Source organism: Camellia sinensis, chromosome 14 (genome assembly GCF_055761805.1).
Source record: "Camellia sinensis isolate YWXY chromosome 14, ASM5576180v1, whole genome shotgun sequence".
Lineage (NCBI taxonomy): Eukaryota > Viridiplantae > Streptophyta > Magnoliopsida > Ericales > Theaceae > Camellia > Camellia sinensis.
This window is the reverse complement of record NC_138974.1, coordinates 80783933-80809126: the sequence shown is the minus strand read 5'-3', so window position 1 is coordinate 80809126 and position 25194 is coordinate 80783933. Positions and strand designations below refer to the sequence as shown.

The window sequence follows — 25194 nt, the reverse complement described above, 5'->3', positions numbered from 1 at the left end:
CAACAAATTTTTCACATTAGAGACAAAAACACTTGCTTCATAAAACTCTTACATGTTGCAAGGAAATGAATTTCACAAAATTTTTCATATTATACGTGATTTACACAACAAATATGATTGGTTCATATGAGTTTATGCAGTTTTCAAGTTCGATAGTGTATATTTTGCGCATTTATACCTTATCTAAATAAAGTAAATGCTGAAATTGCTATGGTACATGGTCAAATTGGTGACACAATATTCACCAAGGGTTACGCGCAACTCACGTTAGAACAAAAATAGACCAAGGCGTGCTCTATAAAATGTTGCCATAGAGACCTCTTAACCTGCATCCTCCTCATTTAACAAATTCACTCTATTCTAAACCATCCTCCTCAATCAATAAATCCACACTACTCTAAAACATGGCAAGTCCTACCCTTCAATTGCTTGTCCTGGCCCTCTATGTCTTGTACATTTCGAGTACAGGTGAATCCACAACCCTGGCAAATATTGTTAAGGCCCGCACTGCGTTGACGACAAGCTTAGCAACAGCTGGATCCATAAAAGCAAATATGTTGAAGCTAAAAACCCTTAAGGGACTTAAGGCCACAGATTCCGAAGTCTTGAAGGATTGCTTGGGTCATGTTGAAGAAAGTGTGGACAAACTTAGCCAATCAGTACGAGAGATTAAGTTCTTGGGCCAAGTCAAGGGTGACAAGTTTGTTTTTCACAAGGGCAACGTGCAAACTTGGACTAGTGCTGCCTTAACTGAAATAGATGATTGTGAGGAAGGATTGTCAAGCAAAGCTATAGATAGTAAAATTAAGGGCTCCATACAAGGACAGGTCACTGATGCTAAGAAACTTATTAGTAATGCACTAGCAACAATTAACCAATTGGCACAATGAGCCATACCAACAATGTTTGAATTGCAAAAGGTTCAGATGACACAGAGTATGAGGGGGATCGACTTTATGTCGTTTGTTTTTATCATGAAGATTGTATTTTGAGACCTTGTATGGGAACTTTAAAATATGTGATATGACACGTGGTTAAAAAAATCATAATTATTAGTTCCTTGTGGTTTTGTTTTATTTATTTAAGAATATGAATTAAGAGGATGCAAAAGTAACATAAGAAACATTATTTTTCAATATGCGTACTAAATGATTTATCAATTAAAGTGGCACTCGACGACTCTTCAGAATTAATATATAATTGAATTTTGTATTCAAGTGGTTTTGTCATTGTTCATATTGTTTCAAAGTTTAATTTTAACAATATTCATAAAAGAAGTTGAGTTTCTATATCACTTTTTCGAGACTGAGGCCATTCAATCATATAAATTATTTTGAGACCTTAGTATATGAGGGTTTTTTTGTTTGTCTATTAGGAGTCACAACCACCCTTAACCTTAGTGTACCTTCATTGAGAATAGAAAAATTCGTACCATCTACACTTATCTCAAGCTCTTAAACCTGAGTCCTACAAAAATAAAAAAAAACAAATGAGTCTGGAGATGCATTAATTGTTATTTCTTTATTTTTCCCTCTACTCAGTTGCATGAGACTCATCAAGGGTTGGTGGTATATCTTGTTTGAACATCTTGTCACTCTAATGTTTTACCAAGAAGTTAAAAGGACAATTTGTTAGAAAAATTCAGATCTTCAAGTTTGCAGTTTTGGAGAACCTCTAACGAAATGATAAAATCTACTTATTTCAAATTGCGTTGCGCCGTCAGTTTCTCAAGGCAATATTTTTTTCTCCACCAGATAATGTGCACAATGTTATTGCGAATTCGATTCTAAGATACCCTTGAGATGAATAAGAGAACCAAGACACTAATTTTCAAGTTTACAATAAGTCGATATTAGAAATTAGCGAAACCATAATGCTAATTTTGGAGAGAGTTAGAATTGCAACGATAATTCTGAATTCGGAGAAGTATTTTTTCGGGTTGGACCATTGCATATTTATAGGCCAAGAGGCACACTATGAATGAATGTGGTGTACCCATTTGGGTATGAGTGCATTACACTCAAACATTTCCAGGTTCAATTTGATCCGTCAGATCTCTGATTGTATAATTGATCGTATCGCCGGGTGGTTACTAACATTTGGTTGTCTAACATTCCATTCCACCCCATTCAAAGGTGTGTGGAAATATAAACTTTCAATAATATATGATGTATTGGAAAAAAAAAATTGAAGATGGTCGTAGAATCATGTAAGGCCATGTTTGTTTGGTAATAAATAATCGTGGGAATGATTTCTTTGTCCAACAAAAACTTTTATCCATGTTTTAGTGTAAAAATAAAAATAAAAAAGGATCTTTGGACTACTAGTCTGATTTGGACAATGTATCCCATATGAGGAATAACTTAATCCTATGGAAGGGGTGGGATACAAATGATTAGATTGAGGCGAGCTTAGATTTTGATGAAAATTTGATAACACGGTTGAAATAATTCATATCAAATCAAGAAAAAAAATTCATTTTATCTCTAAATAATCTCTAAATAATCTATAAAAAATTATTTTAATCTATATTCTTTTAATAATATCAATTTTATATTGAAATTGCATAATATTTTATTCCGCTATCAACTGTTGTCTATAATTAAATAAAAGTTACTAACACGGCACCAAAATTTTATTTGAAACTTTATTTTGCCTCCCAAAACTATATCTAAAATATAAATAAGACCTCTAAATATATAAAAATAAATAAAATTAAAGGTATTATACAAGTACATTCTTTAAGATTTGTTTAAAATACAAATTACGTCCTATAGTTTTGGAAATCACAATACACCTTCTTAATATTTTTTATTTAACAGAATTAATGAAAAAAAAATAAAATTTCTAATTACTCTCCTACATAATAATAAAATTATTTGAATTAATTGAAATATATTCATAACATCATTAAAATCATTAATTGACTTGATAATTTAATTATAAAATATGTCATTTGTTATGCGATTACAAACTTGAATGGGTGAGATGTAATTTCTAGAATTACAGGAGACAATTCATATTTTAAGCATCACAAAAAGTACATTTACAATTTATCTTAAATTTTAAATATTTAATAATAATTTTCATCATTCAATATCATTTTTCGAATCTCAGTGGAAAATATTTCTCTCGAAACATGTATGGTGTAGATTTTTACGCACACATTTTGCAACCCACTACTTTAATTTGTGTGATAAATTAGTTACAATTGAGAGGGGGGGGACTTAGAATTTTGGGCTCAATTAGCTTTTCTAGAGTTGACTTAAAGTAATTTGAAAAGTTAAGAATTTAAAAAAAAAAAAGCAAAAAAACAAACATACTATACAAAAAAAAGTCAAAAATTATTTCTCTTTATTTTTTACACATTTTATTTTTATAAAAAGTTAAAAAATTATTTCAAACATATTATTTTTTTTCCTCATATTTTAATAAAAAAATTACTAAAATAACTTGTTTCTAAGTGACAATTTTAAATGATTTTTTTAAAAACATTGTTTCTTGCAAATATTATTCAAAATTTAATTTTCTCACCTCTATTAGATGAAAACTATTAAATTGGGTTGGTTGAGATAATCTAAATAAATATACTTTTTGATTTTTTATAAAAAAATGTGTAAAAAAGTAGCGAAGTGATGTGATCCAAATAAGTGCACTTACTTAAGAGATGCTAAATTTTTTTATATATTGGGGGTCAAATTGATATTTTGGAAGGGAGTGAAATAAAGTTTTAAAATAAATTTTGGTGTCCATCAGCAACTTTTGTTTAATTATAAATGTAAGCTAACAGGATAAGTAAAATTGATTCAAAATTAAATAGTTCAGATGTAAAATCAATATTATTAAAAAAATATGAGTTAAATTGATTTATGTTAGCAAAAAAAAAATCCAATTTAAGCCCAATCAACGGTGATTTATTGACAGGCTCAAACAAATTTTAATAAACACAAAAAGATAAGGTTTTGTGGTTAAGTTCTATACCTTAAACAGATTAAGAACTTCCCTGAAGATAATTAAGTAAAGAAGGATTTGAATAGAAAAGAATATTTATTTATTCAATTAAATTACTACTTGCTATCAGTTACAATAACTCAAATAAGAACAAAGAAATGAAAAAAATACAATAATCAACAACAAGAAGAGAAGTGAGGGTTGGAAAAACTATTATTAATCTACTCCTAACAAATGGTAAGTCAAATTACTCCTAGATAAATATCACGTTTTATCCATGGTGGTTGCGATGATTTCTTCCTCTTTGTACCTATCTTGGCCTATTTATAGGCTCAGTTACATGAGAGAAAGAGATAACCTAAGCTCACGATTTTCTCAACAAGCCCATGATTTCCTCAACATTATCCATATCCCATGTTTGATAGGAACCATTTTACAGATTTGGTCCTTGATTTGATCTTGACTCCTTGATCACAGCAACTAACTTTCAAATTGCTGCAATTGCTAACTTTTCGGCCCTCCATTTAACACGTCATCATGCCAGGTTCTTAATACATCTGTCATGCCACGCTAGCATGCATGTTAACAGAAATAATAACAATAAAAACAAATGTGCTTAAGGTTATTCTTTGAAAATAGTTTATAATGTCAATTGACAGACCATAATCGAACTTGGCCACAATTGACAGAAAAATAAAATGTAATGCAAATAATGCCCCCTCATTTAAATGGATTGAAGAATGAAATCCGATTAAATGAATTATAAGGCGTTTTAGCACAATCAACATAAAGTATTTTATGGTGCAAATAATTCAGATTCTTGAAAAGTTATATTACATCCATAATAATTTTTAATCTACCATTGTCGATTTGGCGAACACTCCATCTTTGGCTTTATCGAGTGACATAGCAAAAAGTATATCCCTTATTTTTAAAATAAAGCAATTCTTTGTTAGCCACATTTTAGCTAATTAAAGAGAATTTATTACATATAACATTTTTCATCCATTGTTGTTTTTCAAACCATGTCATGAAAATTAATTTTTGGTATGATCCACATGTCCAAAGTGGATGTTGGATCCCAAAACTCACATAATTGAATGTTATGAAAAATTCATAAATTTTGACACTTCGAATAATGCCAAAAATTCACATTCAATGAACGTGAATTCATAATTTTCAGACATCTTTGGCTTAAAATCATGCCCCACAAGTAAATTTTTACCATCATTTTGTGATGATTTTTTTAACATTTTTTGAGAGAATGGGTTGTTCTTTTCTTTTTCTTTTTTTAGCCATTAATGACTTGTCACTTTTTGCCACATTTGGCAAAACATCATGCCCCCCAAGTAAATCTTTATCATCAGGATTCTCAATATTTTTTTAGAGAATGGGTTGTTTTTTAATTTTAGCCATTAATGGCTTATGAAAATTATCCAAAATCATATTATCTCCTTGACTTGATGTGCTAACCCTTCGAGCCACATACCTTGGCTGACTTTTCATGAATGATTGGCTCTTAAAAAATATGTGTGTTAACCGTATGAGCCACATTATTTTCATATCTTAATTTTCCATTGGCCATTATGCCTTTTGATTTTTGCTTTCAATATAAAATTTCTTCATCAATTAGAAAAATTTGGCCTTTAAGTCGATGAGTTTTTTTATCATAGTAATTTAAATCTCTTTGCGTCAAATAATACAGAGATAATGAAATTATTTGAAATCTTTGCCTATAAAGAGAATTAATTTCTTCTTTTAGGGCAAAAATTTTACTCCCGTACCAATAAATTTCATCCTCACTGTGTGGGTGATTTTCCAACCACACTGCCCGCTTAGTAACCAGCTGGAGAGCACTAGCAGAATAGATAGCACCTGACTGACCTGCAACAGAAATATAAGAATCCCGCAGTGGTTTCGACCACCCGGGGGCACTCCGACGATCAAGTCAGTATATCTCTCAAAGATAAATCAAGTACTAAACTCACAAGCTTGAGTATCAAAAGCATACTTTAGACCCATGGGGGTGTCTATCTTTTATAACCAATACATTCCTAGTCCCAATAGGAGCCTGGCCCTAATGGACTTAGGATTACTGCTAATCTGGGACTCCCAGTGGGATAATGATAAACTCGCTAAGAGTCTTATCTTTACCCAAACTGAAGTCTTCTCCCAATTTAGGACTCTTGTCCATATCCAAGTTGAGTTCCCTCTTCATTCTAGGACTCTTGTCTCTTATCTGCTTATCTCGGATTCTGATATCTTCAGAGGCAACCTCGGCCTAGCTGAGATGACCTCGGCATAACGACCAAGACACGTGGCACCTCGGTTGACACGTCGGCGTCACCTTGCCACGTGTTGGTACTCAGAAAATATATCCCCACAACTGCCCCCTAGGTTCTATTACCTCGGCATTCTGAGGTGATGGAACCTACACTGTTCGTTTATCTGTGCCCCTTTGCCCGAGATCAAACTCGCCGACCTCAAAGTTCCCTGGACTTTACTGTCTACTTCTGTTAAGTATCAAGCTTCATGCTTTCCAAGCTGCTCAAGATCACACCTCTTAACCGAGGTTCCGGTTCCATTAATTCGTAAACTCCAAGAGCTTTGCAACTGTTCCACTCACACTCTCTGGTGAGTTCCCGATTTCCAGTCATCTATTTGACTCCGGCGATTTTCATATCGGCGCTCATTTGGTAAGTTCATAAATTCTTACTTTTTTATTAAGCTCAATCTTTCATAATTCTTCTGATTTACTTTGAATCTATTTATTTACCATCTATGGCCTTCTGTTCTCGTCTGTCTTCAAGTTTTTGATTTATTGCTAAAATGCCTGAAACTGTTCTTGTCATAGCCGCTTTCTGTTGCTAGCATCATGTCTGGTTCATTACTTTCTTGTTTTTCACATACTTACTTAGTGCCTGTGTACTTGGCTTTATTCTTTGAACTTTGTCATCTTCTTGACTTCTGTTTTTTCATTCAATCCTCTGGCTTTTTCTCTTTCTAGCTCTTTTGCTTAAATCCGTCATTGTTCCAAGCTTTCAAGCTTCTGCAACTGTCTTCGTTCCTCTCCTCCGGTGAAGCTTACGTCATTCTGTCATTGTCGTCAGACTTCGGTAATTCTCATTCCAGCTTCCCTCTTTCTGGTAAGCCACTGTTCCTCCTGGTTTTATTTCTTGTTGTTTTCCAAGAAGCTCTGCTTCATTGTTAATCACCATTGTTGTTTTACCCGTTGTTTCCAAATCATCTTCTTGAATACACACTGTTCACACATCTATTGATTTCTGCCACTGTTCTTGGCTTAACACACTTGTGCAATCTTTTTGTCTTGATTTCTTGATAGCTTCATCACCATTCCTGATTACGAATCACATTCTTGTTTCTGTTTTCTGTGTCTTTTTCCAGATTCTTGCTTTCGTTTCTGTTTTCTGCATAGTCTTAGAACCACGTCCCTTCTTGAACTTGTTGCCGAGATAATGGTAAAGAAGCTCTTCCCAGCTGACTGCCAATGCTGAACCACTTTTTTTGCTTCTGAAAAATGTCTGCTGTTGGCCGATGTTAACATTCCTTGCTCCTTGATTATCATTTCTTCTTCCACTGTATTTGATAGCCATGTCGGGTAATTGACTTCTTGGGTGGCCCTGGGCTCCAGAAGTCTGTCTACTTCTTCCTCTACTGCTTCGACGTGTATCAATGTTGGTCCTCTTGCTTGTTGGATTACAGGTTTGGCCAACTTGTCGACGTTCAATTTGTGGTATGTGACCTCGAGGTCAATGCCAGGCATTTCATAAAGTGTCTAGGCAAACACCTTTATACTTGCTCTTAGAAAAGTTTCCAGTTTTCTTTATTCTTCTTCGGCTAAGCCCGAGCCGAGAAAAAAGAAGCGTTCTTCATTCCTCTCCTGGACGAGGATTTTCAGTGCCTCTTCACTCCTCTCGGCTGGCTCCTTGCCGACATCATCTAGGACCTCTATGTCCTCGTTTTCAATCTCTGCCTTCTCTGGTTCTCGAATGCTGCAAGTGGATTTCATTGCTGCCATGGAGTAATTCTCCGCCTGTAGTTGATCCCCTCTGACTTCTTCAATCCCATGTTCTGTTGGGAACCGCAATAGTTGATGTAATGTTGAGGGAACTGCCCCCATTGCATGCAACCATGATCTTCCCAAGATTTATAAGGAGATGGAGTGTCGATGATGGTGAATTCTGTTGTGATCTTTCTGGTGCCAGCCTGCACCTCCAAGCTTACTGCTCTTAGTAACCATGTCGGCGTTCCATTGAACCCAACCATTGGGCCATTGGGTTACTCCATATCGTCTAGATGAAGGCCGAGCTCCTTGTAACATCGGACATACATGATGTCACAAGAGCTTCCTTGTTCAATTAGGATGTGTTTCACTTTGGCACTCCCCAACCTAGAGAGATACTACCAAAGCATCATTATGCGGGTGCTGGACCATTTCGAGGTCGGCTTCGGTAAAAGACACTACTGGTCCCAAGCACTCATCTGCCCGATGTCTCTTGTCCCCGACTTGGTACACATGTTGCAGGTGTTTCACCTTCTGAGTCTCCCCCCTAATTTCGTTCTCATTGACCCTCGAGTGAATTAGATTAATTACCCGAGGTCTTCCTGTCTGAGGTTGTTGTGCTGGGGGAGGCGGAGCTGCTGGCGCCCGAGGCAATTTTTCCTGTTCTTTCCTTTGTTCTGGTCTCATCGACGAGGTCCCTTCAGATTGCCTTGCCTCATCAGATCTTCTAAGAGTGCTTTTAGTGTTCTGTAGACCTGAGTCATGCGTCCGCCTTCAACATATACCTTTAACTGTGCAATCTCCTCGGGGTTACATACCTCGGGTATAATAGCTACAAAACTTTTTACTTCAGCAAGATACTGACCTGCAAACTTTTCATAAATTCTAACAAGTGTGAAACATGTACTACTCAATGTTAACTTTGCAAACTTTTTCTCAAGTTTCAACAAGTGTTTAAACGGTGATCTCGGTCTAGCCTACTTGTAAATTGCTACAAATTTCAACAAGGATTAACATATACTGTAACAGGGATCAACAAGGATTAACATAACAAGTGTTAAACAATAATCTATTTGTAAATTGCTACGAATTTCATCAAGTGTTTAAACAACATACTTAGCTTTTTCCTCAACCTGTAAATTGCTGCAAATTTCAACAGATGATCATATGTCGGCTTAACGTTATCTTGTAAATTGCTACAAATTTCAACAAGTGTTAAGCATCTTCTTGGCTTAACCTAACTTGTAAACTTTTCTTAAGTTTCAACATCATCTCGGCTTTTACTTGGGTTAAGCATTACCTCAGTTTAACTTCGGTTAAACATCATCTTTGGCTTAACTTCAGTTAAGCATCATCTCGGCTTAACTTCGGTTAAACATCATTTTTGGCTTAACTTCGGTTAAGCATCATCTCGGTTTAATTTCAACTTGTAAATTGCTACAAATTTCAACAAGTGAAGATAAGGAACCATCTCAGCTTAACTTCAACTTGTAAATTGCTACAAATTTCAACAAGTGAAGATAAGGAACCATCTCGGCTTAACTTCAACTTGTAAATTGCTACAAATTTCAACAAGTGAAGATAAGGAACCATCTCCGCTTAACTTCAACTTGTAAATTGCTACAAATTTCAACAAGTAAAGAAAAGGAACCATCTCCGCTTAACTTCAACTTGTAAATTGCTACAAATTTCAACAAGTGAAGATAAGGAACCATCTCAACTTAACTTCAACTTGTAAATTGCTACAAATTTCAACAAGTGAAGATAAGGAACCATCTCGGCTTAACTTCAACTTGTAAATTGCTACAAATTTCAACAAGTGAAGATAAGGAACCATCTCAGCTTAACTTCAACTTGTAAATTGCTACAAATTTCAACAAGCGTTAAGCATCATATCAGTTTAACCAACTTGTAAATTGCTACAAATTTCAACAAGTGGTAAACAGATTGTTCTTATCTCTGCCCCCTGCATAGGTTTCACATGCTCTTTTGTGGACCTTATAAAAGGTCTTCAACCTGGCTAACTGCAGTTTGACCTTGTATGTTTTTTTTTTATCTTCTAGGATCTGAGATCTGCTCATTGTGCTCTTCTCTTCTCAGACTTAGGTGCCGAGATCTTATCTTTTAGAATCTTGGATCTGCTCACTCAGGTTGAGCTCTTCTTTTCTCGGACCTACTCATCTAGGCCGAGATCATGTCTTCTAGGATCCGGGATTTGGAATCCGGGATCTGCTCACTTAAGTTGAGCTCTCGTCTTCTCGGGCCTACTTGTATAGGCTGAGATCATGTCTTCTAGGATCCGGGATCTGGAATCCGAGATCTGCTTACTTAGGTTGAGCTCTCGTCTTCTCGGGCCTACTTGTCTAGGCTGATATCATGTCTTTTCGGATCTAGGATCCAGGATCTGGAATCCGGGATCTACTCACTCAGGATGAGTTCTTCTATACTTGAATGTTATCTCCTTGGGATCGCTCATGCCCCCCTGACTTTGCATCCCCTTTGGAAGGGTCTTCGTTCCTCCGCAGGTATCTATCCTTCCATACCTGGAGGTCATCTTTGTTGTAGTATCCGCTTCAATCTGTTGTCTTTGGTGCGTCACCTTCCTGGCCAGCGTTTTTCACTCCGTGACTTTGGTCACGAGTTTCTGTGTTGCTATTATCCCTTTCAACGTCGAGTTTGATAGATCTCCCATTCCCAGCAGGAGCGTTGTCTCCAATCTGATCCTTTTGTCCGTCATTGGCCATCTATTCTTCGTTCGATTCCCACAGACGGCGCCAAATTGTGTGGGTGATTTTTCGACCACACTGCCCACTTAGTAACCAGCTGGAGAGCACTGGCAGAATAGATGGCACCTGACTGACCTGCAACAGAAATATAAGAATCCCGCGGTGGTTTCGACCACCCGGGGGCACTCCGACGATCAAGTCAGTATATCTCTCAAAGATAAATCAAGTACTAAACTCACAAGCTTGAGTATCAAAAGCATACCTTAGACCCATGGGGGTGCCTCTTTTTTATAGCCAATACAATCCTGGTCCCAATAGGAGCCTGGCCCTAATGGACTTAGGATTACTGCTAATCTGGGACTCCCAGTGGGATAAGGATAAACTCTCTAAGAGTCTTATCTTTACCCAAACGGAAGTCTTCTCCCAATCTAGGACTCTTGTCCATATCCAAGTTGAGTTCCCTCTTCATTCTAGGACTCTTGTCCCTTATCCGCTTATCTCAGATTCCGATATCTTCGGAGGCAACCTCGGCCTAGCCGAGATGACCTCGGCACAACGACCAAGACACGTGGCACCTCGGCTGACACGTCGGCGTCACCTTGCCACGTGTTGGTACTCAGAAAATATATCCCCACACTCACAATGGCAAATTATTCTTTTCATATCATTTGGCATGCCATTATGTTGACAATAAAGTGGTAAAACCACCACCATAACACTGACAATTTTCAGAATATGAGGCATTCCACTGATAATCTATCTCCATAGGAACACTGCCACTCCATTGGCGGTTTGTATCCATGGGTGCATAAGATGTAAGCATACCTATTAAAGGCATGATTCCATAAGGATGCTTCTTCACCATCATCATTCCAAGTTAGAATGGTCCTACCGGGCGTGCCAATTTATGTTAGGAAAAAAAATTTAGTTTAAGCCTGATTGACAATGATTGATCTACAGGCTTAAACAAATTTTAATAAACACAAAAAGATCAGGTTTTGTAGTTGAATTCTATGCCTTAAACAGATTAAGGACTTCCCTAGAGCTAATTAAGTAAAGAAGGATTTGAACATAAAATAATATATATTTATTCAATTAAATTGTCACTTGCTATCAATTACAATAGATCAAACAAGAACAAAAAAATGAAAAAATACAGCAATCAACAGAAAGAAGAGAAGTGAGGGATGGAAAAGCTATTATTAATCTACTCCTAACAAATGCTAAGCTAAACTACTCCTAAATAAAAATCACGTTTTGTGAATGGTGGTTGAGATGATTCCTTCATCTTTGTATCTCTCTTGGCCTATTTATAGACTCAGCCACATGAGAGAAAGAGATAACTTAAGCCCACGATTTCCTCAACAACCCATGATTTCCTTAACATTATCCATATCCCATGTTTGATAGTAACCATTTTGCAAATTTGGTATTTGATTTGATCTTGACTCTTTGATCTCAACAACTAACTTCAAATTATTGCAATTGGTAACTTTCTAACCCGCCATTTAACATGTGATCTTGTCACGTTCTTAACATATCTGTTATGCCATGTTAGCATGCATGTCAACAGAAATAATAACAATAAAAATAAATGTGGTCAAGGTTATTCTTTGAAAATAGTTTATGATTTCAATCACAAACCATAATCGAACTTGGCCATAATTGATAGGCCACAATCGACAGAAAAATAAAATGTGATGCAAATAATTTTTAAATAATAATTTTTGGGGCAAAATAAAATTTCCTCTTGAATCAAACATTTTACTCAAATTTAAAAACAAACTAGATGTAAAAATTTATGAAGGATTCTTAGAGCATCTCCAACGTTTCATCAAATTTGAATAAAGATTTGATAAAATGTTTGATTTGATATGATACACTTCAATGGTTTCATCAAATCTGGCAAATCATCCGGCTAGTCGTCTGGCCTAAAGTAAGTTTTCATCAAATCTTTTTTCAAAATTCTTAATTCATTCTAAAATCCGATTGACAAGCAGGTGTTCGGTCGATTGTCCACCAACAGTTACCTGCAAAATTTGAAAAAAGGATAAAGACTTCCTCAATTTGATGAAAAGGTTGGAGCTCAATTTGGAGGCATTTTTCTTATCAAATTTAAATTTAATAAAACATCAGCTATCTACAAAATTTGACGAAAAGATACACAAAAAAATCTCTTACTTTGATGAAAGGTTTGGTTCTCTTTTCATTTGCTATGAATTTGATAAAAGAATTGAGGCCCAGCATCAAAGCATTTTTTATCAAATGGGTTCTTACAGCGTCCAAGATCCATGAGCTGCAGCCCGACCCGCCTGGCATGGAATTACGACCCGCTCCGAAGTCCGAGTTGGCCCTCGCTCGCTCTCTCTCTCTCTCTCTCTCTCTCTCTCTCTCTCTCTCTCTCTCACACTCTCTCTGAGATATGGGTGGGCGCGGGTCGGTTGCGGCCACGGAACCTCCAATCCGTTATTCGTCCGCCAGATTAGCGGATTGAAGAAAATCAATCCGCATCTGTCCGCCAATCCGGCGGATGTGGATTGAGCGGATTGGCAGTTTGGCAGATGGATGCGAATCGGTTTGGCAGTTTAAAATTTTATAAATGTTCAACATAATTCAACTTGTGCACTTCCTCAAAAAAAAAAAAAAAAAAAAAAAGAAAAAGAAAGTATTACAGTCAATGACTTAAAAAAGTATTACAATCACTGTATGCCTTATTCAAAGAAATAAAGTTTGAAACTTTAGAATATCACGATCACTACATGCGTCATCCACATAAAGTATTACAATCTGTGATTCTTAAAATATAATAATAATTCAAACCACCAAAACCAAGAACAGAGCAGTATCTACATATGTTTTTGAAAATAAAAACCAACCAGCATATATCATATTTTCTATTTATTATTTTTAGAGTCAGATTTAAAAACTAAAAATATAGATGAATAATACGTTTATTTTTCTCAATTCAAAAAATATATTCAAGTTGAAAACTTTTTTTCAACAGAATATTTAAACTCTTTTTCAATTGAAAACACAAACATAATATTTAAACAAATTGAAAATACAAAGTCTTATAAATTACTAGGGGTGCTCGCGATTTGGCAGTTTGGTGGTTCGGTTGCAGCCACAAAATCTCAAACCCGCCATCCGTCCGCCAAATTGGCGGATTGGAGAAAATCAATCCGTAACTATCCACTCGTCATCACGCATCCGTCCAAAATGCGGCGGATCGGTTCCGTTTGGACGGTTTTGGCGGATCGGTATATCCGCTGCTCACCCCTACTCTGAGACGCACAAAACCATCCATTAGGGTTTCGCTACGGTTTTGATCCCTTGAATATTCGTTGTGAGTTGTGTTCTTAAACTGTTACGTTTGAAAGTTCCTTTCTTTGATCATACTTGAAGTACTTGGATATAGAATTTATGGATATGGTAGCAATTCAATCATCAAATTTGGGATTCTCGAATGCTCATGGTTCTTTGATTGGATTTCATTCAACAAAGCAATGGAGTTAGAATTTTATGGTCGAAGTTAATTCATAAAAATCGTGGCTCTGCAACACTCCAATAGGAGGGACAAAGATGTTTTCAGATTCAAATGCATTAGTTCAGATTCTGCAGTGAAGACAATCACGGTGTTGCCGGACTCTACACCGAAAACTGACAATGGAAGTACAGGCGGCGGCGGCAGCTTTGGCGGCGATGGGAGGTTTCCGTCTGGCAGAGGCGGCGGTGATGGTGAAGAGAATGATGAGGATGAGGAAGAGTTTGGACAGGTAATGAAGTATGAGGAAGCGATGAGAGAGATTGAATTGCGAGGGGCTAGTCTTCCTTCTGATATGTTAGAGGCTGCAAAGACTATGGGACTTCGCAGACTGGTTCTTACTCGATACTTGGATTTGCAGGTGAATGAGAATTTATTTTTGATATGATTTGTAGCCCGAATAGCTCGAATGTCTCAAAACGATATCATTTTGGAGTAAAACGACGTCGTTTTGATACATTCGAGTCATTCAGACTACACAAATTCGAGTTACGAATTACGAAGCATTTTTGAAAGCAAAAAATTTGTGATTTCTCTATATGTTATTTCATGGTAGATAATGATTGATATGCCCTTTTTGGCATATAAATTTTGTATGAATTTTTTTGTTTGTATGAAATCTCTATTGACACATAAAAATTATACCAAAAAATAAACTTTACAGCGCGATTTTTGTAAATAAACTTGTCTTGGGTGTTTTATTTTAAAATGAAAGGTTTAAAGTGATCCACATCCTTCTATATGAATTATCTGATTGTATATCATTACTTGGCATGGAAAACTCTGTTCATACATAAAAACTATACAAAAATACTCTAGAAGTGCTATTTTTGTAAAAAAACTCATCTTCATGGATGTTTTATTTTAAAATAAAAGGTCTAGAGTGAGCTTTCTCATTCTATATGAATTTCTGGTTGTATATCATTACTCTTTTGGTATTTGACCTTTCAGGGATCAGGTTGGCCATTAAGCTTTTTGGTGAGGTATTGTGGAATGCTTCGGAACCGAATGCTTGCTGATCCGAATTTTCTTTTTAAAGTTGGAACAGAGGTTTGTTGGTTGCTATCTTTGTTGCATTAGTATGTCACTTAACGGTTGTACTTGCACGCAATGTAATATTGTGTGTCAATTGACCAATATTGTTGAATGTTCGTATGGTGCGTGGAGCGTAAGCCAATAATTATAACCTTGTCAATTTATTTCCTTTTCATTTTTTGAAGTAACAACCATATTAACTTGAGATGACCAACAGGTGATCAAATATTGATATTGAAAGTTATGTTTAAATGTTGTAAATGTTTATACATTGAGTCCTTAGAATGTATTGTGGTGGTGTTCATCTAATAGTATATGTTATGAATTTGATGAGACACAGGTAGCCATTGATTCTGGTTGTACAACCTTTGCTGAATTTCAAAAAAGAGGAAAGGATTTTTGGGCAGAATTTGAATTGTACACTGCAGATCTTTTGGTTGGCATGGTTGTTGACATTGCTTTGGTTTCCATGTTAGCACCGTACACTCGAATTGGGAAGCCATCTACATCTAGTGGTTTCTTTGGACGATTCAATCGTGCTTGTGGAGCTCTTCCAAGCAGGTTATTGATGCATAATATAACTTTGAAACTCTTTTTTCTCATTGGATGTACTTGCACATTTGTCATTATCATTGCACTCTCCATTTATAATCAAATTTTGCTCCCTTTTTGGCACTTCTAATACTTAATTTGGGAACTTGGCTTGAGCTGGTTTAATGATTTAAGGCCTAGAATTTGGGAATTCAATGACCTAGGTCAACGATTTATGTCGTGCCTACTTAGCCTAAAGAGGCACAGTGGAGTTTGAGAGAATGTAAAAATATCATTAGATGGGAGATGATTTAAAACTGATGCTTGGTAACTTATGGATGAGGGGCTACCCAATTATATTTGCATTACCTCCAAATCTATTCAAGTACCTCTGTCTTTATTTTCTAAAGGTTTTATGTGTTATATAGTGCCGTTTGTCATTTCATGCCTGCATCTTGCAAAAAAGTGAAAGTGGAGGAAAGGCATTACATTTCTCAGAGTCTACAGATGTAAGAAAAATGGACCATATTTATGTTGTACAATCCGAAACTAAAGGTTTCAAGTGTCGGGACATAATTGGACCACAAGACTTAGTTTGGTTTAAGGATTTGCTTGATTTAAATTTTTATACTTACAGCTTGGAATTAAAGGGCCTTGCTTCTAAATGAAGCTTTGATTGCCATATGCTTCTAATTAAAGGCCTTTCTTGCATATGCAGTGTTTTTGAAGCTGAAAGGCCAGGATGTAAATTCTCAATGAAACAGCGGATTGCTACCTATTTTTACAAGGTACCATAAGTTACTGGGCTTATTGAGTTAGTGGTATGCTACCTTGTGGCCTTTTGGACTACAGATCTCAAAAAGAAAACTTTCTTTCCTGCCACTCTATCTTGAAAATCCCACTTACTTGCTTCAGACCTTTTTCTGGTTAAATATTCTTGCTTCGTCATTTAATATCGCAATAGGGGAGGAGAAAAAATAAATAAAAATAAATGTATGTTTGCTTCATCTCTTGTTTTCATTGTTGATTTATCTAATTCAAGTGTTTTCTAGATTGGGTTTTAGTTATGGTTACAGTATGCCTGAAGTTGGGTTTAGTAGTTTTTTCTGCCATCTAGTTTTTACCATTAACTGTGATTGATTTATTCATTTGGGTTTCAGGGCATATTGTATGGCTCAGTTGGATTCGGGTGTGGTCTTATTGGCCAAGGCATTGCAAATTTGATCATGACTGCTAAACGGTACAGTTCTATCTAGATGCATCTTGTATTAGATGTCTTTCTAGAATATATTCAGTGTGGTGACTAAACGACGTATATGGGAAATGATCTCTATTCTATATTTTATTTGTTAAGACTAGTGTATAACCAACAGGAAAAGATCATTTGCCTAGAAGCATGGAAGAAATGGAAAACAGCATCTCAAGCTTTGAATTTCCTTTGTATGAAATTCCATCCTACAAATCAACATGTCAACTTGTTTTCAATTTATTTTTAGTGACAAAATTTGAATATTAGTGATGAATTATTATCTCTTGAGACCAAAAGTTTTGTTTAAAAATAAATAAATCCTTTTGGGACAATTATTTTGTCCCCAAACTGCTTTTATTAGAGAATTTTTTGTTAAAATTTTGTGGGTAAAATCCTTATTTTTTACTTTTTAAGATGACATTTTAGCGATTATCCTTGCAACGACAAGAATTGGTACTAAAATGTTTTTTGCAACAAATTTTTTACTTCAGGGATAAAAATGTTTGATCCCTAAAACTCTTACATGTTGCAAGGAGAAGAATTTCATGAAGTTTTTCAAATTATACGTGCACTTACACAACAAATTATGAAGTCACGATATTGTGAGGAAATATCATTTTGTTCCCTAAACTATCACTTAAAAATTAATTCAACCCCTATTCTTTAATAATATCAATTTTACATCTAAACTATTTAATTGGATCAACCTTACACTTGTTATTAGTTGCTGTTTATAATCAAACGAAGGTTGCTGATGTGACATTGAAATTTCAAGTGAAGTTTGAATGCCACATCAGTAACTTCTGTTTTATTATAGTCGGCAATTAACGGTGGGGTAAAACTGATGTAAAATTGAATAGTTTAGATATAAAATTGATATTATTAAAAGAACATGGGTTGAATTAATTTTTGAATGATAATTTAAGAAGTAAAATGATATTTACCTATTGTTTATATTAAGTCATAATCTCATTTATCATTTTTAGGAACTTAAAATAAAATATGACCATAGCTAGAGTCCTATGCTATTTTGTCCATCTATGCCATATCTAAATGAAGTAAATGCCAAAATCATTATATTACATGGTCAAATGGTTGACATGGTATCCACCAACAGTGATGCGCAACTCACGTTAGGACAAAAATAGACCAAGGCAAGCTTTATAAATGGTTCCATAGAGACTTTTCAACCCTCATCCTCCTCATTTAACAAATTCAGTTTGTTCTAAGCATCATCCTTATTTAACAAATTCACCCTATTCTAAAACATGGCAAAATCTACCCTTCAATTGCTTCTCTTGATCCTCTATGTCTTGTACATTTTCGATACAGGTGAGTCTGCAGCCTTGGAAAATATTGTTAAGGCCCGCACTGCGTTGTCGACGAGCTTAGCAACAACTGGATCTGTAAAAGCAAATATGTTGATGCTAAAAAACCTTAAGGGACTCAAGGCCACAGATTACAAAGTCTTGAAGGATTGCTTGGGTCATGTTGAAGAAAGTGTGGACAAACTTAGCCAATCAGTACGAGAACTTAAGTTCTTAGGTCAAGTCCAAGGTGACAAGTTTTTCCCTCACCAGAGCCATGTACAAACTTGGACCAGTACTGCCTTAACTGAATTAAACGATTGTGAGGAAGGATTGTCAGGAAAAGATCTAGGTGGAAAAATTAAGGACTCGATACGGGGACAAATCACTAATGCTAAGAAACAGATTAGTAATGCACTAGCAACAATTAACCAATTGGCACAATGAGCCATACCAACAATGTTTGAAGTGAAAGAATTTTCGATGACAGAGTTTGAAGGGGGATCGACTTTATGTTGTCTATTTTTACTATCAAGGCTGTATTTTGGGACATTGTATGGTTAAAAATATGTGATATGACATCTGGTTAAAAAAATCATAAGTGTTAGTTCCTTGTGATGCCTTAGTTATTTTTCCATTTTATTACGTATTAGTCCCAGTGTCACTTCAATACATGAAATTCAAAGATTTTTTCTTTCTTTTTGTTGCTCTTTTTCTTTCTTTGTCATTATGAGCTAAGAAACGTAATATTTTTTTTTATTATTATTTTACTTCAGATGGATAAGAAATGGCGCAATTGAAGTTTAACCCAAATTATAGAATTTTGAATTTTATAACATGACAAAATGTAGATTGGCATCGTCGAAATACAAAATTATTGGAGAAGATCTAAATTTGTCACATCAATAAATCTAAGGATTGTAGATATAAAATTATGGTTGAGCACACCATATGTGATTCTAGTTAGTATATGTTGCCATAATGCCATGCTTAGCCAATCGTCATACATTTACCTAGTTTGTTTTAATATATACAATATATTACATATAATATGATTTTGTTAACATGTCAGCTTAGATATATTGTGCATTCAGCGGGAAAGCGCATGTATAAAAATGTACAATCTTCTAATATCATCGGTACGTGTTAACAGGACTTTATATAATATATACGTATATGGACAACTCGAGTTATAGTATTTTATACATTTTAATATAATATCATTGACATATATATTGCTCTCAAATTTGTGTTTTGGTTGGTGCATTTTTCACAGCTACTCAATATTAGTTATTTGTCCAACACAATACATGTCCTCAGGCACGAATCTAAAATTTTGTCATGCGAGGGGTCAACAACATGCTGCGACCAATAATATTTGGTCGCCAAAAATATTTGATCATTCGCGACTAATTAATATTTGGTCGCCAAATGTCATTTTTTTGCGACCAAAATTTTTTTGGTCGGCAAAAGTGGTCGGCAATTGTGTAAATTCTTGTAGTGATGTTTATTAAGATTTTTTTATTTATTTAAGAATATAAGTTATATTCACTATAAAAGGAATCATAAAAAAAAATTGTCACTCAAAAATCAATTCAACTCTTATTTTTTAATAATATCAATTTTACATCTATATTATTTAATTTTTGATCAATTTAACTCCCTCCTTTAACTACCCTCTATAATTAAACGGAAGTTGTTCATGTAGCATCAAAACTTCATTTTACCCTCAAACTATGCCCAAAATATCAATTAGACCCATGAATATATTAAGAAAATTAAATTAAATATCTAATAATAATTTTCATCTAAAAGAGTAAAAGAAATATATTTAAATAATGAACTTTACAAAAAATTATTTAAAAACTATATATCTTTTAAAATGGTCTTTTCAATTCTCGAATTACGTTGAGTTGGACAGCTGAAAACTAATTGAGCCCCAAATTCGAAATCTACTCTATCTCTATCTCTATCTATCTATCTCTCTCTCTCTCTCTCTCTCACAACAATTCTATTTTAGAAATTAGTTTTAATTTAACCTGATCCTCATGCAATTTCTAAAATAATCAAAGTTATCCTTCACCGATAGCCCAAAACAGATATTTCTACTCAAAAAAATATTTTTCCAACAATAGATAAAATCTCAAAATTTCAAAATGGGAGTGATAATAAATATCCAACTCTACTCTCATCATCAACAGATACCCTTTTCCATATCCTTTCAAAATCTAACACTATCTCATTTTCTTTTAAAAACCAACATCAATGATTTTTCAACAAAACCTTCTGTATTTTCAAAATCAGATTTGAAAGAGGAATTTCCAACACAATCCAACAATATATACACACATCCACAGTCCTTCTCAAAAATTTATTTGAAAAATCCCTCTTTTACTTTTCAACCTCAAACCTTAGGTTTAACCCAGAACCCCCAAATCACTAAACACTTTTCAAAGAGTAAATAACTAAGCTAAGAATCATGCAAAAGGTTGAAGAAATCCCCACCTCAAGTCTAGAATATGAAGAAAACAAGGGTTGAAATTGATGGAGCCAAAAACAAGATCCTTTCCGATTAGAATGAAACTTTTGACGAGCTCTACCTTTTTCTCCAAAAAGCTATGGTAGAGACATCAATAGGCAAGGGTGTATTTGGGGTTTTAAGGCAAGAACTAGAGAGAGAAAGAGAGAGAGAGAGAGAGAGTGAAGAAATTAGGATTTGGAAGGTTTTAGAGAGAGAGGGGAATGGAAAAATGATTGAAACCATTTTTCCCGAATTGATTATACGTAGACCGCTCGAGCGACCAAAACATCATTTGAGCGAAAGAGACAATAAGCGACACCGTTCCAGCGACCAAAACACCACTCGAGCGAATAATGACACCATTCCAAAAGTTTTGCAGACTGAAGAAGACCGCTCAAGCGCAAGAAATACTGCTTAAGCGAAAATACCCTACTCTCAGAACTTTTGCAAACCTGCAAAATACTGGGAGATCTCAAAGGCCGCTCGAGCGACCAAAATACCGCTCTAGCGAACAACCAGAAAAGAAGAATAACAACTCTTTTGAAAAACTAACTTCCAACCTGTTTCAAACACAACTAACAACTCTACGCGACTACGAACAAGACAACAAAGGATATGAACCACAATTACAAGTAGTGAATCTTAGATCTAAGAGTATTAAATGGGTCGGGTTTAAGCCGAAACCGTTATAGCAGCTGACGGCGGGGTAAAAGTGATCCAAAATCAAATAGTTTAGGTATAAAATTAATATTATTAAAAGAACATAGGCTAAAATGATTTTTGAGTGATAGTTTAGAGGGCACAATAAAATTTTCTCTATTTTTTAATACGCATAGATGTCATATGATTCATTAATTTAAATGGCAATCGACAACTTTTTAGATTCAATATACCATTGAATTTCAAAATTAAGTTTTTTGTGCAGTCGTTCATCTTATTTCAAAGTTTAATTTTAACAATATTCATACTCGGAGTTAAGGTTCTACATCACTTCTTCCAAAGTTGGAGCCATTTTATAATATAAATTATTTTGAGACCTTATTATATTTTTTGCAACAAAATTTTCACATTAGAGACAACAAAAAAAAAAAAAAAAAACCTTTATCCCTAAAACTCGCAGTCACATATCCAACGAATCAAAATTGAACCTGAAAATCTTTGAGTGTAATGCACTCATACCCAAATGGGTACACCTCATTCATTCATAGCGGTGCCTCAGCCTCTTGGCTTATAAATATGCAATGGTCCAACCCGAAAAAACACTTCTCCGAACTCAGAATTATCGTTGCAATTGTAACTCTCTCCGAAATTAGCATTATGATTTTGCCAATTTCTAATATCCACTGATTGCAAACTTGAAAATTAGGGTCTCGGTTCTCTTATTCATATCAAGGGTATCTTGGAATCAAATTTGCAACAACATTATGCACATTATCTGGAGAAGAAAAAAATATTCATTCAGTTTGGTTTCAGTTTTCAGAATTCACTTTTCAGAAAATTCTATTTTTTTGTTTTCTGTATTTTTTTGTTTTCATTGAATTTTTTTGATATCTTAAGTAATTTTTTTTTAATGTTTAGACGCCTTTAACATAAATACACTTAAAAAGTATAATATTTGTGAAAAAAATCTTTAAAAAATTCATTAAATACCAAAAAATATATGAAAATTCAATACATTTTTCGTATTTTTATATATTTAATAATTTTTAAAATATTTTTTCACAAATATTTTACTGCTTAGATACATCTAAGTAAGGTGCATCTAAAAAAATAAAAAATTGCTTAAAATTTTAAAAATATTCACTAAAAACAAAAAAATACGAAAAATAAAAAACAAAAAACTCAATTTTCAAAAAACTGAAACCAAACAAACTGATTGTCTTTAGAAACTGACAACGCGACGCAACTTGAAACAAGTAGTTTTGTCATGTCCTTAGAGGTTCTCCAAGACTGCAAACTTGAAGATTTGAATTTTTCTAACAAATTGTGCTTTTAACTTCTTGGTAAAACATTAGATAAGAAGCATCGTGCATCCGTGTAGCTTATTTTAATAACTAAATAAAATAGAGTGACAAGATGTTCAAACAAGATATACCACCAACCCTTGATGACTCTCATGCAATTGAGAAGAGGAAAAATAAAGAAATAACAATTAATGCATCTCCAGACTCATTTGTTTATTTTATTTTTATAGGACTCAGGTTTAAGAGCTTGAGATAAGTGTAGATGGTACGAATTTTTCTATTCTCAATGAAGGTACACTAAGGTTAAGGGTGGTTGTAACTCCTAATAGACAAACAAAAAAAATCCTCATTTACTAAGGTCTCAAAATATTTATATCATTGGATGGCTCCAGTCTTAAAAAAGTGATATAGAAACTTAACTTCTTTTATGAATATTGTTAAAATTAAATTTTGAAACAATATGAACGATGACAAAACCACTTGAATACAAAATTCAATTATATATTAATTCTGAAGAATTGTCGAGTGCCACTTTAATTGATAAATCATTTAGTACGCATATTAAAAAATAACCTTTCTTATGTTACTTTGCATCCTCTTAATTACAATTGATTTGATGTTATGCTTTATCTTTCTTTCTTTTTTTTGGGTTATTTTATATAGTAAGTGTAACTTATATTCTTAAATAAATAAAACAAAACCACAAGGAACTAATAATTATGATTTTTATAACCACATGTCATATCACATATTTTAAAGTTCCCATACAAGGTCTCAAAATACAATCTTCATGATAAAAACAAACGACATAAAGTCGATCCCCCTCATACTCTGTGTCATCTGAACCTTTTGCAATTCAAACATTGTTGGTATGGCTCATTGTGCCAATTGGTTAATTGTTGCTAGTGCATTACTAATAAGTTTCTTAGCATCAGTGACCTGTCCTTGTATGGAGCCCTTAATTTTACTATCTATAGCTTTGCTTGACAATCCTTCCTCACAATCATCTATTTCAGTTAAGGCAGCACTAGTCCAAGTTTGCACGTTGCCTTTGTGAAAAACAAACTTGTCACCTTTGACTTGGCCCAAGAACTTAATCTCTCGTACAGATTGGCTAAGTTTGTCCACACTTTCTTCAACATGACCCAAGCAATCCTTCAAGACTTCGGAATCTGTGGCCTTAAGTCCCTTAAGTGTTTTTAGCTTCAACATATTTGCTTTTATGGATCCAGCTGTTGCCAAGCTTGTCGTCAACGCAGTGCGGGCCTTAACAATATTTGCCAGGGTTGTGGATTCACCTGTACTCGAAATGTACAAGACATAGAGGGCCAAGAGAAGCAATTGAAGGGTAGGTCTTGCCATGTTTTAGAGTAGTGTGGATTTATTAATTGAGGAGGATGGTTTAGAATAGAGAGAATTTGTTAAATGAGGAGGATGCGGGTTAAGAGGTCTCTATGGCAACATTTTATAGAGCATGCCTTGGTCTATTTTTGTTCTAACGTGAGTTGCGCATCACCCTTGGTGAATACCGTGTCACCAATTTGACCATGTACCATAGCAATTTCGACATTTACTTTATTTAGATAAGGTATAGATGTGCAAAATAGGCATTCGACTCCAACTGTAATCATATTTTGTTCAAAGTTTCTAAAATTGATAAATGATATTATGACTTAATATACACAATATCGGACTTGATAACTGCGTCAACTCATACAAAGCAGTCATATTTGTTATGTAAATCACATATAATGTCAAAAACTTAGTGAAATACATTTCCTTACAACATTTAATAATCGACAGTTGTGCTCGCACTGCTAGATGTTTACTAGCATTTGGTTGTCCAACATTCCATTTCACTCCATTCAAAGGTGTGTGGAAATATAAACTCCCAATAATATATGATGTACTAGGAATTTTTTTTTTTTTTTCTAAGATGGTCGTAGAATCTTGTAAGGCCATGTTTGTTTGGTAGGAAACAATCATGGGAATAAATTCTTTGTCCAACAAAACCTTTTGTCCATGTTTTAGTTTAAAAATGATTTGGACAAGTATCCCACATGAGGAATAACTTAATCATAAGGAAGGGATGGAATACAAATGGTTAGATTCAGGTGAGGTTAAATTTTGATGAAAATTTGATAAAATGGTTGAAGTAATTCATATCAAATCAAGAAAAAAAAATTCATTTTATCCCTAAATTATCACTTAAAAATTAATTTAACCCATATTCTTTTAATAATATCAATTTTATATTGAAATTATATAATATTTGATCAATTTTATTATGTTGTCAACTGTTGTCTATAATTGAGCGAAAGTTACTAACGTGACACTAAAAT

General features: G+C 34.4%; 1 protein-coding gene and 1 pseudogene across 1 annotated transcript; one reads left to right on the top strand and one right to left on the bottom strand.

Annotated features, from left to right (window-relative positions):
- The first annotated feature begins 404 nt into the window (after positions 1-404).
- On the top strand, positions 405-18908 carry LOC114308685 (uncharacterized). The gene is made up of 8 exons (XM_082905048.1): positions 405-852; positions 14107-14176; positions 14273-14606; positions 15197-15295; positions 15621-15841; positions 16530-16599; positions 16972-17051; positions 18393-18908. The coding sequence occupies exons 1-8, from the start codon at positions 405-407 to the stop codon at positions 18394-18396; spliced, it is 1326 nt and encodes a 441-aa protein (XP_082761174.1). The 3' UTR covers positions 18397-18908.
- Positions 18909-23728: 4820 nt separating this feature from the next.
- Positions 23729-24214, bottom strand: LOC114291101 (21 kDa protein pseudogene; annotated as a pseudogene).
- Positions 24215-25194: the final 980 nt, after the last annotated feature.

Coding starts and splice junctions, on each gene's coding strand:
- LOC114308685 (XM_082905048.1), top strand. CDS start 405: ATGGCAAGTCCTACCCTTCAATTGCTTGTCCTGGCCCTCTATGTCTTG. Junction 853..14,106: donor TGATGCTAAGAAACTTATTA/GTAATGCACTAG, acceptor TCATACTTGAAG/TACTTGGATATAGAATTTAT. Junction 14,607..15,196: donor CTCGATACTTGGATTTGCAG/GTGAATGAGAAT, acceptor TTGACCTTTCAG/GGATCAGGTTGGCCATTAAG.